At 49.9% G+C, this 18,035-nt stretch overlaps 1 protein-coding gene across 11 annotated transcripts in view; it reads left to right on the top strand.

The window, feature by feature from the left end:
* Positions 1-2,905: 2,905 nt before the first annotated feature.
* The window catches only part of ATG16L1 (autophagy related 16 like 1), a 42,166-nt gene continuing 27,036 nt past the window's right edge, over positions 2,906-18,035 (top strand). For 6 of the 11 annotated variants that reach the window (XR_014828755.1, XR_014828756.1, XR_014828757.1 and 3 more), the window contains exons 1-6: positions 2,906-3,176; positions 6,755-6,848; positions 11,172-11,277; positions 11,977-12,050; positions 12,907-13,158; positions 17,566-17,631. Coding sequence is in view for 6 of the 11 variants with exons in the window: in XM_021074591.2 (XP_020930250.2) it covers positions 3,062-3,176; positions 6,755-6,848; positions 11,172-11,277; positions 11,977-12,050; positions 12,907-13,158; positions 17,566-17,631 (707 nt within the window). In the remaining 5 variants the exon portion in view is untranslated. 11 annotated transcript variants of the gene reach the window in all.

The following is an 18,035-nucleotide window of genomic DNA, read 5'->3' on the forward strand; positions in this document are numbered from 1 at the left end:
CATGAGGTTGCTTGCAGGTTCAATCCCTGGCCTTGCTCAGTGGGTTAAGGATCCGGCGTTGCTGTGAGCTGTGGTGTAGGTCACAGACACGGCTTGGATCTGGCATTGCTGTGACTCTGGCGTAGGCCGGCTGCTACAGCTCCAATTAGACCCCTAGCCTGGGATCCTCCATATGCCGAAGGAGCGGCCCTAGAAAAGGCAAAAAGACAAAAAAAAAAAAAAAAAAAAAAGTGCTAACAGTAGGTAAAAACAACCTTACTGAGTAGGTTGTTGGAGGATTCAGAGTTAACACTATGTGAAATATTCAGAAGAGCACATGGCCCATGCTGTTGTAGAAGGGTTCCTCCTTGTTGGTTTCTCTCCCACAGGTGCAAGTGCTCTGCTGAAGAAAGGGTTTTATCAACAAACCTACGTTCGTTTCTGTAACTTTCTCTCTCATGTGTCGTACATGTATAATGCACAACAATTAGAAAATGCACATAAGGGAGTTCCTGTTGTGGCACAGTGGTTAATGAATCCAACTAGGAACCATAAGGTTGCGGGTTCGATCCCTACCCTCGATTAGTGGGTTAAGGCCTTGCTCAGTGGGCTAAGGATCTGCTGTTGCCGTGAGCTGAGGGATCCAGATGCGTCTTGGATCCCGCATTGCTGTGGCTCTGGTGTAGGCCAACAGCTGTAGCTCTGATTAGACCCCTAGCCTGGGAACCTCCATATGCCACAGGAGTGGCCCTAGAAAAGGCAAAAAGACAGAAAAAAATGCACATAAGATATAGAAAATACATACAATAAAAGGACACCAGAGTGTCTCTGCTACTGCCCAGAGATACTCCTATTTCCACAAATTCCATTCATTAATTAACAACATTTACCGAGCGTCTAATATATGAAAGGCTTCATGCTCCTGCCAGAGATAAAACGATAAGCAAAGACAGACACAACTCTTGCCACATAGTTTAGAGTCTGTGACGGAGAGACATGCCTTAAGCGAGTAAGGATAAAATACATGCAAAGCTGCTACTGTGATAAATGCTATAAGCAGAGAGGTACACATGTAATAGGGAGACTGAGCTAGTCGTGAAGGTCTGTTATTTGAAGGTTACGAGGAAGTGACTAGTGAGCTGAGAATTAACTCACAGAAATTAACTCAGAGAAGTCAGAAGGGAAGCATTTGCCCAACAGAAGCACAGTGAAGCCAAAGGTACTGCGTGGTGAGCAGAAAGGGGGTGGGGAGCCACAGTGTACACCAGACAAAGCTGGCCAGTTACGGAAGGGGCAGAACTAGAGTTTAGTATCCTTAGTTTAGAAATTATATTCTCCATTCATTCAACAAAATTTTGCCTATGAGGAGGCAGAGACACAGAAATTTCTACGTAAACTACATTGCTACCATATACTCCTATTATGAACTTTTTTTGAACAATAAATACACAGCAGTTTAACCCTTACTGGTGGAAATATATACAGATTGGTCCCCGCTCTCCGTTATTATTAACAACGTTGTGTCAAAGATTTCTCTGTGCGGGCATTTGTCCAAATATCTGTTTGCATAACTTCCTGTAAGGAAATCTGCTGGTTCTGCAAATTTGTGAACATGCTTAATCATAATCTTGTCTGGGGAATTAGCATAGTCAACTCTCAAGACCTGATGCAAGGCTCTTTTGAGGATGGTACCACTAGTATACTCTCAGTGACTTTCAGAAACTGCCTTTTCATTTTCCTCGGGGTGTGAGGAAGTCCCTTCTATTTCTGATCCCCGTGGGTCTTTCCCACAAATTCAGCTCACTCACCACTGGCTGCCAACAAAATATCTTTACAGCTCTAGGAGGCTGACTGTCCTACTCCCAGGCTCCACAGAAGATGAAAGGCTTTCTTATCTGTCTGTGAAGGATCTTCCTCTGGACTTGAGACACATGGAAAGAGAAGGCAGTTTCTGACATTCCTTTCCTCTCTTCTGCCTCCTACTTTGTTAATGAAGCAGATCTATTTTCATGAAGTAAATTCACTAACTTGCTGAAAGCAGATGGAGCTCAGATGATTCTATTACAGACCAAGGTTTTCCATTCTGAGTTGACAGATGCTATCATCTCCTGAGTCTGTGTCTTCTACCTCCCACTTCCATCTACTGGCTAATGGGCCTTTTCCTATTTCACGGTCCTTTTTGTATCCCAACCCTTAAATTACTTTCTAAGGATCCAGTCACTGTTAGGTCATAGGTAATTTCTAGGCTTCTAGTGATTAACATGGCTGCTCTGGTCACATCTTTCTTTAGCTGTTCTTTGCATTCCATTTCTTCACTGTAAATAAAAACTTGTTTCCCGGGTCAATGAGACGCTCTTGATAAAGCAACCAAACGTTGGATAGAACTCTGAAGGATATCAAGTCTAGGTATAAAGTTAGGCTTACCACGTACAGGCACAGTGTGAACTGTACTATAGAGGTAATTACTTTTAATCCTCATGACAACTCCGTGAGGTGGGTATCTTTCCTTCCCGCTTTAGGGAACTTCCCCATTTTACAAACTGGGAAACCTTAGGGAGGCTTAGGGAGGTTGTCACTATCTATGGTCGGGCAGCTACGATATGGGGAGTTTACAACTCCTGGTACAGTGGATAGAGAAAACGGAGACAGGCCAAGAAAGAAAATACAAAACAAAGAAAAGCAAGAGAAACAGCAGGTGGACAGAAACTGCCCTTTAACTGTTTCCTTCTCCCGCCCCCAACCCCGCAGGACAGAGCCTCCAACGTGGTCGGCACGCCTCCTAGCGGCCGCACCTCTACCACCGACACTTCCGGCCCCGGGATGGTGTCATTAGCGAGCGCCCGACAGGTGCGTGCGTGCGGCGTAAGACGTCGGGTGAGGAGGCGGTCCTTCCGGCCCAGTTCAAAGCTATTTCCGTCAGGGATCGGAAGTCCGTCCCGGATGGCATCGTCGGCGGCCTGCGCGCGGAGCTGAGTGCTGGGGCTGCAGGCCTCCAGCGCGCGCTGGCTGCCTCATGGTGCGGGCCCCGGCCGCCTGCTCCCGCTTGGCTATTCGGCGCTGAGGCGCCAGGGCAGCGGGCGATATGTCGTCGAGCCTCCGCGCCGCGGTCTTCCCTCGGTGGAAGCGCCACATCTCGGAGGAGCTGAGGCGCCGGGACCGGCTGCAGAGGCAGGCGTTCGAAGAGATCATCCTGCAGTGTGAGCGGCGGGCGGGCCCGGGGGCAGGCGGTGGACTCCGCCGAGGCACGCGGGGCGCTAGTGGGAACCGGAGGCCGAGCCCCCCGCGCCGCCCGCGGGCCTTTTTAGATCTTTTTCGCTCTTCACTTTTATCTTTGGGTGTGACTGCGGAGGCTCTCGCTACCGCATCGGGTATTCGTCACGGGCAGGCACCGTTCACGTTTCTGCTGGTAAATCCCAAGTGCACACAGCGCTTGTGTAGTTAAATAGCCAGGTTCCAGAAACATCCTGTTCCGGGCATCGCGTTACTGAAACAGTTACAGACTTTAGGCATTCACTCGCGCCATTATCGTCATCTTCTCAGTGCAGTGAAATGCTCGCCTTGCATTTCTCAGACCTGTTCTTCACCTCGATGTTCTTTGATTTTAAAATATTTAGAGTCTTTTAACGTATTTTTCAGTTGGGACATCATAGTCTTTACCGTTATTGAAAATTTCTGTATGAAAGAGGTGGCTCACACCCACCCCCGCTGCTGCAATTCGAGTACAGAAGTGTTTGTGCCCTTAGATACCTTCTAATGAGCATTTCCTTGCCCCACTTCCTCCCCCCATTTTTTTTTTTTTTTTTTTAACCAGAACTAATGACACACTTCGGGGAAGAAACAAGCATTCTTCTGACCTATTGTTTTGTCTTCCTCTTGAAGTAAGCCTGCAAGCCTCAAATTATGTTGATGATGGGATTCAAGTACTATTGTTGTCCTTTATTGAATTCTGATTGTACTAGATTTGTGGTTCCTGAATGTATGGGCACATGAGAATCAGGTGGGGACTTTTTTTTTTTTTTTTTCATTACAAAGCCCAGACCACACCCTAGGCCAGCTGAACTGCAGTGTTAGAGAGTGGGACACAGGATTCAGGATTTTTGATGCTCCCCAAGTGATTCTAATATGCAGGCAAATTTAAGTGCTATGGTAAATAGTTGGCATGTATCGTTTCACTTGGTCTTTCCAAAAATTCTCTGAGGCAGATCCTATTATTGCCCTTTTTCCAAAGAGGAAACTGAGACTGTGGGAGATTAGGTAATGTTTCTGGGAAGGTACAGCGGATAAATGGTAGGTCCTGGTTGGGCACACAGTCTCAGTGGCTTCTTTTTTGCATTTGCTTTTCTCTCTTCATCCCCTAAGAAGTAGCTTTCCTTGCTTTTGCCAAGCCCCTCCTCTTAACTAGGATGTGGAGAAAAGGGTGGCTGTGCCACTCTTGTGCTAATTCCTTACAGTCTGAGAAGCCCCAGCCGCCCAGTGCTGTTTCGGAAAAGCCGAAAGCACAGGAAACGCCTTCCTCAAATGGGATTCCGTCTTGGGTCACATGAATTCAAGTCATCAGGTGTTTTAGCAAATGCTTGTTCTCTAAAAGGTAATACACATTGCAAGTCAAATTGGGCTGGAGGTCTGACTGCATTCCCTTCACTCACCTGAGGCTGGTTTGCTGGCACCCATGAAACAGGGGTGCAGCGTGCTCTGCCTGCTTCATAAATACAGTGCTGTGCGTCCAAGTGCTGTGAAGCCATGGACATAATTGTCTATAAACGGAAGGTGCCTATAATTACATTGACGATTGAATGTTTTTCTGCGCGTTGGAAGTAGACGTCTTAAAGGGGGTGTAGGGTCTGGGAGAAAGGTCAGAAGGACAGATGGGTCTGGAGAGGGAATGCAGCTTCAGACAGCAGATGTGAGTCACGCACGTCAGAGGGGCCTGCGGAGGGGAGGAGCCTGGGATGAGGGCTAAGAGGGCTAGACGGCCTCTGCCCATGGAAAATCTTCAGTGTCGGTTGTGGGGGGAGCTGGCATTCGGGGGGTCACTTCTGGTTTGACTGTGGAACAGCCCGCCTCTTCACTGCCCGCCTCCCAAGGCTGTCGGAGTTTCCTGTTCTGTCCCTCCCTCTGAGCTGGAGCAGAAAGATAAAAAGAAGGGACAGGGACAGCAAGCCTCTCCCCCCCACCTCCATCTTTCTCTTTCGTGAGAGGAACTTTTAGGAAGAATCCCTCTTGGATACCCCAGGTCCTTTGAAAGGCCTGCTGTTACTGGGCACCGCTGTGACGTTTCAAAGATCTTACCAGGGACTGTTGACACTGAAGCACATCCAGGGCCGGATTCACTTCCCTGCTCTGCTGAACTAAGTTACTAAATTAATGTAGATGAAGGTAGTGTTTCTGTCTCTTTCTGCCCAGAATGTTTCTTTTTTCTTTTTTTAAGATGGCCCTGCGGCATACTGAAGTTCACGGGCCAGGGATTGAATCCAAACCACAGGTGCAGCAATGCTGGATCCTTTCACCCACTGTGCTGGGCTAAGGATCGAACCCTCAACAGCGACCCGAGCCACTGCAGTCAGATTCTTAACCCAAATCTTAATACCTGGGATTTGTTTCATCTTCCCCAGGTAGCTGGCCACAGTGGGAACTCCCCAGTTTTCATTTTCTGATATCAAGAAGTAGGACTCCACCCTCTAAGAGGAAGGATAAGCTCTTCTAGCAGGAAGAGTCACTAGCATAAACCCTGCCAGATGTGTAGAGCAGCTTGAATCTCAGACGTTTGGGATTTGAGGCGGCCCCCATCAGGTGTAGGCATTCCGTAAGTTTCCCACGGTCCCTTTCTTGTTCTGCTTAGTGCCTCCCCCCACCTGTGATCTTGCTGGCCCCCTATGTGCATGTCATTGCTAGCCCTGCCTTTTCTTTTGAAATCCTGCACTGTGTCCCCTGTCACATTTATTACGCTCAGAGAATTCATTTCCCCCCAGCCCTTTGCTCTGACATTCCCAGGCAAGTTAGGATCTTGTGCCCAGTTGGCTGAACAGGAAACCTCAGAATTCTGTGTTTGACTTCTTACTAATCAATATCTGTTCACGTCACTGCCTGCTTTTAAAATTTGGTTTCAGCATTGCCAGTAAGAAAAAGTCTAAGTTTCTCATCCTGGCTTTCATGTGTTGGCACTGACTTTTTTATCTCTAGCCACTTACGAGACAACTCTTTAGACCTTCTGCCTGGACCATCAGTCATTCTCACCTGTGAAACCATCTGAGAAATGAGTGAAAAACTCACTCTTCTTTTTTATGCTTGACCTCCCCACCCCACCCCCATATCACATTTCCTTAGCTCCCCGAAGTCAGGGCTCTGGTTTGTATTTGTATCCTTAGTGCCCTGATCTAAAAATTAAAATCCCCAGATATTCTCCCCTATTACTGAGAGGTGCATCGTGCTTCCTTTTTCCATTGTGTTTTGGTTGGTTGATTTGTCTCCTCTTCCCCAGGTAGGTAGGTAGCAGTGGGAGTAGAAAGCATTGTTGAGGGGAGGGGAGGTGTTTTGGGAGTGATTTTCCACAGGTTCCTTGGGCTGGGCTCTCTATGCTTGGGCCATAAAAGGTGTGTGTGCTTCTGGAGTTCGGACAGTTGCTACAATCTGTGACAAAGTGCAGTGCCTGGTACTTTGAAACCCGATAACGGTGTAGCCTACCCTGTCGTCTTCTGGATTTTTTCCAAATCTTTATGAGATATTAAGTAGTAATAAAGCATACATAGATTATAATAATTGTTCTTTTCTTCGATAGATAACAAGTTGCTGGAAAAGTCCGATCTTCATTCAGTGCTGGCCCATAAGCTACAAGCTGAAAAGCATGACATACCAAACAGGCATGAGATAAGGTATTTTGAAACTATCCTGTATTATTTGTGTTTCCTCCTTAACTGAAGTTTGTCCCGGTTCAGTTGTCACTTCTCTAAATTTGAAGCAAACCAAGTACTGTTTTTGTGCCTCAGTTTTTGTCAGTTCCTTTTAAATAAGAAATTTTGAAGCCGAATAACTAAAATCATTTTTTGGAAGGTATGTTCCTACCCACCTAGAAGACTCCTCAGTACGCCGGAAGCCTGAGAGAGATTGCTTAAGGCACTCAGCCAGGCCGGTTCCTCCTCCAGCCTGCCGGGGTTCACTTTTTCTAAATAATCAAATGAGCATCTTGAGCAGATTTATAAGATCGCTGATACAGAGTTGACTGGCCTGTAAACACGAGTTGTTTTTTATGCTGTACTGGTCCGTTGATCCTCCTTTTTGGTTCAGTGTGTTTCAACATATTTCAGTGTGTATCAAACTAGCAGGTTGCAAAAAGGTTTTGGTTTTTTTTTTTTTTTTTTTTTTTTTAAGAAAGATTGGGGGAATCTGCCTTAATAGGAAGGGTAAGTATTGCTTCATTAAATATGTGAGTGTGTGTTCATGCTGGGGAGTCTGCTATGTTCACTTAGGTCATTCCTGTAAGGGTCCCTTTTTGAGGGGCCACAAAAACCTGACAGCCCGACTTCATCGGAGCAGCTCAGAGGGAATCCCTCTAGAGTGCCCTCTCCTTTTCCGTTTGTGTGTCACGTTTGCACATGAAATTTGGTGGTTTGTATGGGAACAGTATCCATTTTTGCTCTAAAATCTATGTGCTTTTTTGCATATCAGCTCATGTTTAGCAATTGTAAAAACAAAGTTCATCATAACTTAGGATTTTAAGGGGAAAAACCAGAAATCAAGGCATAGCTTAATTTTTCTCCTAAGGCCACATCTGTGAAATAACTGCCTGTCATCCCTGTTTCCTTATGTGCGGAGACGGTCTCTGGGCAGAGGCTGGGGTGGGAAAGAGGAACAGATGGCCTGGCCTCGGCTCCATTTTTGCTAAACAGCCGTTCAGGAGATGGCGCCTCGCTATGGTCTTAGGAGGCCTTCTGCAGTGACTAAAGTCTTCGTGGCTCTGTTTTGATCCTCTTTCGATGTAGAGAGTCTGTTTCTCCTTTAGTCAGCTAAAGTCAGTCAGCTGAAAACTGGAGTTCCCATCGTGCCTCAGTGGTTAACGAATCCAACTAGGAACCATGAGGTTGCAGGTTCAATCCCTGGCCTTGCTCAGCGGGTTAAGGATCCGGCGTTGCCGTGAGCTGTGGTGTAGGTCACAGACGCAGCTTGGATCCCACGTTGCTGTGGCTCTGGTTTAGGCTGGTGGCTACAGCTCCGATTAGACCCCTAGCCTGGGAACCTCCATGTGCCGTGGAAGCGGCCCTAGAAAACGCAAAAAGACAATAAATAAAGTCAACTGAAAACTTAAAACATTTTTAAGTTTTGCTGACTGTATTCCCATATCCTTGATCTGTCATCCAAAGTCCTGTGCTTCGAAAGGGGAAGGTACTGTCGGTTAGTAGCCAACATTCTTTGGACCGAACCCCGCGTCCTTTCTCGCAAACTTGTGTTGGTAACCAGCCCTCCCCACAGCCTGGCTTCCGTTAGTGGTACCCAGAGTTTCCACACGTCATCTGTGATTCCTTCTTCCCTCGATGTCCTGCTCCTCCCCCTCTGCAGTCACCCAGGCCTGGAGATCCTTTGCCCACGGTGTCCTGTGCGTCTGTGCCTCGGTTTGCATTTGCCACCCCCTTTGTTGCTTATCTGCGCTCCCATTCCTGAGACACATGAGACGCATGCAGTGTGGACCAGGCGTTAGGGGGCGGAGGTGAATAAGCCAGAGTCCTTGTTCTCTAGGACCTGAGCCTAAGGGAGGAGACCCACTCGAGGGGTTGCTAGTGGGAGATGGGTATTCACAGAAGATAAGGACCTAATTGGTTGCTTTCTCCTTCCTCCTCTCCTTAAGTCCTGCCCCTCCAATTCTAATTAACCTCAAAACACACTGTGCTTTAAAAGCTTTATCTCATCAATTATCTGAGTCCCCTCTTAAGTGTTTTAATCCTTTTGCTTACTGAATAGATTAAAGTGAAACTCTGCTGGGAAATAGTTGATTCCGACAGGTTTTTTGCCTTTTCCTAGTCTACAGCTGCTAGAGATGCAGAATGTTGGGCCTTACCCCAGACCTACTGTTTGAGACATTCTAGGGATGGGGCCCCGCGGTCATCTTGCTGTGAGAAGACCTTTGGGGGGTCCTGGTGACCTCTAACATTGGAGGACCACTGCTTTTCAGATTCCTTGTAAACTAGCCCTGGGCACCCAAGAGCGTGGTGGAAATGCAGCTGACTGGCCCTTTGGGACCTAACGAACCTGGGGCGAGGCCCAAGAATCTGTTAAAATCTGCCATTAGTTTTTTTCCCCCTAGTGAAGCACTGTATTGGGCTTTAGTGAGCAGTTTGGCTCGAATGTGAATACAGTGGGAAGTGGCTTTGGCCAGAGGAGTGAGTGCCCTGTGTCCTTGCCTTCATCTCAGGAGTCCACTGTAAGGTGCCAGCTCCTGGGAAGAAGGGGCTGGTTTTATATTTTCCATACTTCACATTGCTTTACATTAGAATAGGAGATTTGATAAAAGTCATTTCTAGTCCTTCTTATCCCCATATACAGTCAGTCCCGCAGGCCTGTTGCTTCTTTTGCCTGCTTTAGGGTGGCTTCTTACAGGCGTGTGCCATTTCAGGCTCTTGGCGGCCTCTTCTCGGGCTAAGACTGAGGAAGCACTAGGATGCTCAGAGGAGGCAGTCTTCGTATGTCTTAGAGCATGCAGTGCAAACGCTTCGGAGGTTTCTCCCCTTAATTAGTATTGGTCGCGTGGAGCAGACAGTCCCCCTCGCCTGCAGACGGCGACGTCCTCGCTTACCGTCTTCCTTCCTTCTCTCCATTCGTGTGCTGTCCTGGGCGGCGGTTTCCCTCCTCACTGCAGTCTGAGGATTTGCTCTGTAGCTCTCGCTGACCCACACCTCTGGTCACCTGCTGCTGTTTCCCAGGTAGTATGCAGACACCTGCTAACCTTCCCAAACAGCATTGCTTTCAAGGCGGCCTGAACTCAGTCCCTGGCTCCAGATACATCTGTTTGCTGACCGCTTCTACACATCGGCCTCCAGCGTGGGCCTCTACTTGACGTTCCAGCTCAGTGTGCGTGTTGATGCAGTTTCCACTCCACTTGGACGTCCACAGGGAAGGCGCCCCTCAGGCTCTGCCCACCTCGGGGGGTGTCCTTTGATCCGCTGCTCAGGCCTTTTAAAAGTCTGGGAGTCATCCGCGATGCCTGTCTTTCTCTCACTCCCCCGCGTCTGGTTCAGAGGCAGGTCCTGCCGTCTCTCCAGAGCGGACCTCGCTGGGATCCGACCACCTCTCACCTGCTCCGCTCCTGCCGCCTTGTCGAGTCTGGCACAAAGACTAGCTTGTGAACTGGTCTCCCTGTCTCTGCCCTTGCCCCCTGCAGTCTGCTCTCCGCCCAGCACCCATAGCGATCCTTTTAAAACGTAAGTCCTTCCTCTGCTCCAAGCCCTCCAGTGGCTTCCAGTCATGCATAGAAGAAGCCACCATCCTCGGGCCTGTGAGGCTCTGCAGCCACCCCACCCCCCTCGCCACCTACACTGGGGCTGCATCACACTTGCCCCCAAGAAGCCCGCTGTGCCGCCACCTCCAGCCTTTCCGACACCTGCTGTCTCTGCTCCCAGGACTCGGCCCCCAGGGTCCCATGCCTTGTCCTCACTTCTTTCCTGTCTCCAGTCGTGCACCTCTCAGGTGGATCACCCCATGCGGACCAGGAGCCCTGCCACTCTCTGCCCTTCCTTACCCTGCTTAGTTTGTCCTCACGGCGCAGCTGACCCCCTGCCTCCGAACATTGACTCGTCGGTTGTTCGTCTGCTCTCCGCTCATCGTCAGCGGCATGCGAGCAGAGCCTTGCGTTCCCTGCCTCCTCCCCGCGGCCGGCACAGTGCCCGGCGCAGAGCCGGCTCTCGGGTCCTCGTCCTCCCTGTTTGCCTCAGCTTCCTTCCAGAGTCCATCCTTTGCTCCTGACCCGGCTGGCCGTTTGAGCTGTGGTCGGCTGGTTTTACCCTCTCACGTCTCTCCCTTTCTCCCTCAGGTGTGCGGTGCTCTAAAACTGCAGGGGCCCGGAGAACTGACCTGCTTTGTTGGCTGTGTTAGCATGTGCAGGTTTGAATTCTAAAGTCACTGCCCCAAGGCCTGAGGAGAGGTGTCTGAGGTCTCATTTTTTTCCCATCCTTTTTGCATGCTCTCTTCATCTGCCTGGGGGCGCTTAGTCCCGGACACGATGGTGCGTGGAATGACAGTCAGCTCCAAGAAATGGCCCAGCTGAGGATTAAACACCAAGAGGAACTGACTGAGTTGCACAAAAAACGTGGGGAGGTAAAGACAGCCCCTCTCCTCATCTGCCTTCTGCTCTGTGCGGGTCCCTTGGTGGGCAGGACGGGGGGCAGGCACTTGGCACTGGCATTTGCAGCCATCCTGGCCACATGTGGTCACCAGCTCTGTCTATGGGACTGAAACGCCACGAAAGGTGTGAGACCTCCGTCAGCAGGTGGGCAAGCCATCAAGAGAACTGCCAGGCCATCCTGCTCTAGGATGGCATGAAAGGTACAGGGGAGGGATTTTAAAGGAAAGACGCGTGCTCCTTGGTGACCCGAGAGTTTCACTAATACCTTCGTGAGGCGTGGACCCTGCAGTTACGGAAAAATTCAGTGAGAGAGAATCAGTCCTGAGCAGTGATTACCCTGGAGGGGGTGTCTAATGGCGAATTAGGAAAAAGTGCAATTTGCCATCAGTTCTCCTGGTTGATTTTATCGGCTGAGACAGCTGGGGCAGAGGGCTAGACACACGTCCTCCGCAGGAACCTGGCGGTCGCCCGGATGACTCCTCATCCGCCCAAGGCTGCCTTTCCCAGGGAGTCCCTGTAGGCCCTTCCCTCGGCCACCCTGCTCAGCTCGTCTTTCCTGGTGCCTTGGCCCAAGCCCCAGGCCCCTGTTTTTCCCTTGAAATAACCCACTATTGATTCCACCTGAGACCCTAGAATCTCCTGTTTAGGAAGGCCTTCTTCTCTCCCCCCAGTTAGCTCAGCTGGTGATTGACCTGAATAACCAGATGCAGCAGAGGGACAAGGAGATGCAGGTGAATGAAGCCAAGTGAGTAGAGCCCCCACCTCCTTCCTGCCGGGTCCTGGGATCGCACTTGCTGTTTCACTGAACTCTTGTGAGCAGGGCAGTGGCGATCGGCAAACAGTAGTCACTCTGGACTCAGCACGGATTTCATTTCCGGTGTAGGCCTAGCCGGGGGTCCTCGCCTACGCCCTGAGGAGGGAAAAGGCAAGACCTGTGCCCTCAGGCCTTCAGGGACGGCACACCCTCGGAAGGCCGTGGCTCTTGGAAGTGTCCCTGAGGCGTTCATAGTTCTCCCGAGGCCCCTGCATGTGGGCAGTGGTTTCCTGTGTCAGGGCGGGCCTGAGAGAACCGTGTGCCTGGCCCTTGGGACGGGGGTGAGTTTGGGGGCAGGGTTGTTTTTTTCGATCTGAGAGAAGCCGGCCAGACAAGGTAACAGAGACACTCCAAACCCTAGGCCCTGAGCCGGGTGGGGAGCCTGGCGTCCGTGCGCCCTCTTTCCTCACTCTGCAGAGAGGGGTCTCTAGAGGCTTAGAGAAGGGGAGGACTTCTCGGGCTTTCTCACTCCGTGGCGGAGCTGATGTCATGCCCAGGGTGCCCCCCAGCTCCCACTGCCACTCTGCGTCAGCGTAAGAAGCTCCCTCTTCCTTCACATGCTGCTTGTCTGAAAGGGACTTCAGTCTTTCTTAGCCTGGATGGCTTTCACCTGGGCGTCTCCTCGCCTAATGAGATTGTCCTGTAAACCCTTGGGGCTGGGCCTGGCCAAGTGAGTTGTGCTAAACCTGAAGCATCCTCCTGGGGCCTGCTGGGATGGCCGAGGTCCCCACAGGTGGCCAGGCTCACAGCTCCCGCGCGGTGTCCTTCCTTTCCATCCTGCTTCCAGGATTGCAGAATGCCTGCAGACCATCTCTGACCTGGAGACCGAGTGCCTGGAACTGCGCACCAAGCTTCAGGACCTTGAGAGAGCCAACCAGACCCTGAAGGATGAGTACGACGCCCTGCAGATCACGTTCACTGCCCTGGAGGAGAAGCTGCGGAAGACGACTGAGGAGAACCAGGAGCTGGTCACCAGATGGATGGCCGAGAAAGCCCAGGAAGCCAACCGCCTAAATGCAGAGAATGAAAAGGATTCGAGGTGGGGGATGAGTCCACTGTTACTGAATTGCATTGTTTGGAAAGTACAGCCTCGTTCTGATTAAACAAAAGAAACCCTGCAGCTCTGACCGCACGGCAGGGGCCCCGGGGAACACTGAGAAAATTAGAAAAAGCAGTGGCAGGTACAAAAGATGTGTGTTAAAAGAACACTTTCACAACTGAGCAAAGGAAAATCTCTCAAGAGGGCTTTGGCTCATACGGTTTTTTGCCAGTGAATTCTTTCCATGTTTTGAGGAGAAAAGCTAATTCTTGAACAATATAAATTAAACCAGAGTTAGAAAAAGATTGGAATGCCCCCACCACCTACAGTTTGTTAAACTGTTCCAGCTATACCAAAAATTCTGGCCTTGTTAGTGCACAGGGACAACCCCACGTGGAAATAGATGTGACATTCCTAAAGAAAATTCATTGGTACATTTTCTTTTAACTCAGTGCAGTCCTGTTAGGATTTAGCCCAGGAACTAGAAGATGGTTTATTAGGAAATAGACTAAGTATATCTCATAAGGTAGTCAACTCCGCTTTAGTAAATCCCAAAAATGCCCCTTTGCTCAGACTCAGCTCCCAGTTCTGATTAAAAACTCTTAAACTGGGTACAAAGCTTTTCATAAAAACACCTGTCTAACCAGCGGCCAGTGGTGTACTTTGCAGGGAAGCCTCCCAGCCTGACGCTGTGAGTCTCAGTGAAGGGGCATGTGTTGCTGACTTCATGGTCAAGGTCCACCTGCCTCCATACACACCCATCAAAACTGAGAATGAGAAGGGAGGGCTTGGGCTCATGACCCAGAGATGTTTTGGCCAACCAGCTAGGACCTGAATGCAGGGGTAGGGACGTGGGTTGTGATTAGCCACCTAGAAAACCTAAGAAAAATCACCTGAGAAGCTAGTCATGAGAATTCAGCCTCACACACCTAGAAAAAAAGGAGCTCCCTTGTGGCACAGTGGGTTAAGGACCTAATGTTGTCACTTAGTGGCTCAGGTCACTTCTGTGGCTTGGGTTCAGTCCCTGGCCCAGGAATTTCCACATGCCACCGGCACAGGCCAAAAAAAAAGAGTTCAACAGAGATTAGAACATTTGATTTTAAATCCCCATGCCAGTAGAATTTGAGAAGATTACTGCGTTTAAGCTAAAAGAATGAATGCAGGAAGTGAAAGAGCCTTAAAGAATAACAGGGAGCTCTAACCCTCCCCGATAATAGATTCAGATTTCATAATCTGTGTAAAAACTGAGGCCATAAGGTAGAAGTAAAAAATGCTACTATCTGCTGTCTCTCTTAGGGGAAATTCCTAAATTAAGGAGCATTGGAGGACTTGCCAGACGTGAAAAGTAACGGTAGTCAAGAATGGACTGTATAAAAATTTGAGGTTTCGTAACATCAAAGAACACTGTTCACAGTCAACTAGGGCAGGCTGTTAAAAGCAGGTGTCCTCAGCACAGAGTCGGCGGGGACAGGCAAGCGCTCGGACAGACATGAAGCGCGGAGAGCTCCTAAAAAGAGCCGTAGGCGGGGTCGTCGACTCCGGCCCAAGGGCCTGTAGGGAGGACAGTGGCAAGGGTTCCTGGAGTTCCCCTCATGGCACAGCAGAAGCAAATCTGACTAGGATCCATGAGGTTGGGGGTTTGACCCCTGGCCTCGCTCCATGGGTTAAGGATCCAGCATTGCCATGAGCTGTGGTGTAGGTGTCAGTTGCGGCTCGGATCCTGAGCTGCTGTGGCTGCAGTGTAGGCCAGCAGCTGCAGCTCTGATTCTCCCCCTAGCCTGGGAACTTTCATGTGCCGCAGGTGCGGCCCTAAAAAGCAAAAAGAAGAAAGGGCTCCTCGCATTGCTTCCTGCAGCCCCCTGAAGGGCCTTGGGGGTGGCAGATGCCTACAAAGAGTTCCCGCTTGCAGGACTTCATCCTTAGTAAGGGGTGATGCTTGTTCACACGTACAATTTTGTGATGGTCCCTTGTTCACAGTAGTGAAAAGTTAGAAGCAGTACGTTTCTTGGAAAAAAGTGTGATACTTTCATACAGTGGGTTTTGGCCAAGTCATTTAAAAGATGCATACACTTTGTATGCGAGATTAATGTAACTGGAAACGAGAGGTCACTTCACACAACGTGATCCACATCGTGAGCGGATTTAGAAAGATTACAAGGCATCGTGTTGTTAATAGCATTTATTTCTGAGTGGTGAGGGTATGGTTTTGTGTTCTCGTTTTATGCTTTTCTGTATTTTCTAATTGTCTTAGTTTCTGTTCGGAAAGAGTGAGCTGCCCTTTTTTACATCTGTCTGTCTGTCTCACGTGGAAGTGAACTCGTGTGGCTCGAACGCGCAGCTCTCAGGCGGCACGGGGCTGGCTAGGAGCCCGGGCTTCCCTGGGAGTCGTCACGCTGCCCGGGCTTCCCTGGGAGTCGTCGCGCTGCGGTCGTAGGCAGCGCGAGAGAAATGAGCAGGCCTTCCCAGGGAGGTGGGGTGTGCGGCTCATGACACGCCTGCCCTGCTGCCTCCCGTCTCCCTGGGCGTGTGCCCTGCACCCGTGAACACCTGATCGCCCCGTGCAGGGCCCGGGGTTCTGGTCGTTGCTCAAGTCCGCTGGTTCCGCCTTAGGAGCCTCCCCGCTTCCTGCCCGTCCTTCCTCTTCAGCAGCCCCGGTGTACCTGGGTCACAGCGGAGCACTGTTTGGAAACAGCGCTTCACGTTCTCCTCCCGCGCCAGGCTGGGGTGTGTCCCCCTGGCAGCATGGTGGCCGCTGTGTCCCACGCACTCAGGGAGCCTGGGGGCCGAGAAAGAAGGCCATTGCCTGTCGACTCCTCTAGCGCAGGCGGGCTGCGGGCATTTGTCGTTCCCCCCCCCACCCCCGGTGGCTCCAGCCCCGTCCTTTCCCTCTCTTGTCTGCAGCGCCCCTGAGACCCCGCTCTCCCCACAGAGACGCGTAATTTACAGGTTGTCTGGTCCAGCTGAGGCAGATTTGTTCACCTGTATTTCTTGTTTGTCACTGGTCCTGTGAGACGGACTTCGTCTTTCGGTTTGAGATTCAGAGTGGAAAGCAGTTCTTCAACTTAGAGCTTCATCCCGCTCCAGGTTTTAATGTGATACCTGGACCACTTTGCCCATTTTTGAGACTTACCACTGTGATAGAAGCTTTTTGGAAAAAATTTCAGGAGTTGCCGCTGTGGCACAGTGGGTTAAGTACCTGACATTGTGACGGCAGTGGCACAGGTTACAGCTCCAGCTTGGATTTAGTCCCTGGCCTGGGCCACATGTGTGGCCCAAAAAAAGGAAAAAATAAGAAAGAAAGATGCGATTTGCTTTTCCAGCAGAAGTCTTTTTTTCGTGGCCACATCTGCAGCATTCGGAAGTTCCCAGGCCAGGGATGAAATACCCGTGCCACAGCAGCAACTCAAGAGCCGTCACAACACCAGATCCTTAACCTACTGTGCCACAAGGGAGCTCCTTTTTTTTAAGAAAAAAATTCCCGCAGAATTCAGCACTTGGAGAGGAGAGACAAGATGGCTCTGAGAAGGGGACAGAGTGGAATGCTGCATGACCACATTAAAATTTTGCTGCAGCAGAGCTTGTGTCCAGCCCTAGTAAGTTGAAGCTGTGCACATTTTGACGGCTTAAGAATCTCACTGTACCTCAGTTTCCTCATCTGTAAAATGGTTAAACCTTGTTATAAGGGTTAAATGAGTTCAAACCTATAAATAATAAAACCACGCCAGGTACAAGCAAATTTTTATTACAATTTATGCTTATGGCGTGTCAGTGTACAACTTTACCATAGAAAACTGTTTTGGGAGTTCCTGTTGTGGCTCAGTGGAGACCAATCTGTCTAGCATCCATGAGGACGCAGGTTCGATCCCTGGCCTTGCTCAGTGGGTTGTGGATGCGGCCTTGCTGTGAGCTGCGGTGGATGTCGCAGACACGACTCGGATCTGGCTGTGGCTGTCGTTGTGGCGTAGACCGGCTGCTACAGCTCCGATTGGACCCCTAGCTTGGGAACCCCCGTAGGCCGCAAGTGCGGCCCTAAAATAAAATTTTAAAAGAGAGAAAAAGGAAACTGCTTTGACCACAACTACCCCTGGACAAACCTGATGAGCGTTTCTGTCCTGAGAGGCCCTGGGTCCCCACAGGCAGGCTTCTCCTTTGCTGGTTCTCTGCTCTAATAATGTAATCCCTCCTTAGGGCCTTGCTGAAATCCGTCATAACGGAATCCTTACAGGTGTTGCAGACGTGGGTTTGGGACTTTTGAGTATCTTTACCCAGGGCAATTGTTAAATGCACTGAATATTCAAATGTGTTGTAATAGAGGTAGTAGTGTTTTCAGAGCCAAAACCCCATGCTTTCCTTAGGTAGACAGAAATAGTGGGCCTTTTATTTTTATTATTATTATTATTTTTTTAGGCGGCGGCAAGCCCGGCTACAGAAGGAACTCGCAGAAGCAGCAAAGGAACCCCTGCCAGTCGAACAGTGAGTAGAGACGTGCAGATGAAAATCAGTGTTTTATTTCTATAAAACCATTTTACAGATTGTAGAAAGAAAACTGGAAAACCTAAGGGAGAAAATGAAAAACACTCATTACCTTCTGGGAAGATGTTCCAGTTTATAGTCTTAGCCGTGAGTGTGAATTCTGACTCCCTGCATCCTTAACCACTGGTAGCCTGGCTGTTTTCCCACTGACAGCTTGATCCGTTTTCTGTCCCACCTTGGGGCTGGGGCAGTGTGAAGCTGGGCTGGGGCTCTGTCTCTTGCTCTCTTCCTGGTTCGTGATATCAGGTGGAGGTTTGGGCAAACCCTTGAAGCGAAAGTAAGACCTAAGATCTTCTAGAACAAAAGAACTAGTGGACGTGGAGCTTTTCCTAGTCTGGAGTTGG

Source organism: Sus scrofa, chromosome 15, assembly GCF_054392235.1.
Source record: "Sus scrofa isolate SSC_HxYL_T2T_F1_AM1 chromosome 15, Sscrofa_HxYL_maternal_Yorkshire_Landrace_v2.0, whole genome shotgun sequence".
In the NCBI taxonomy this organism is placed as follows: domain Eukaryota; kingdom Metazoa; phylum Chordata; class Mammalia; order Artiodactyla; family Suidae; genus Sus; species Sus scrofa.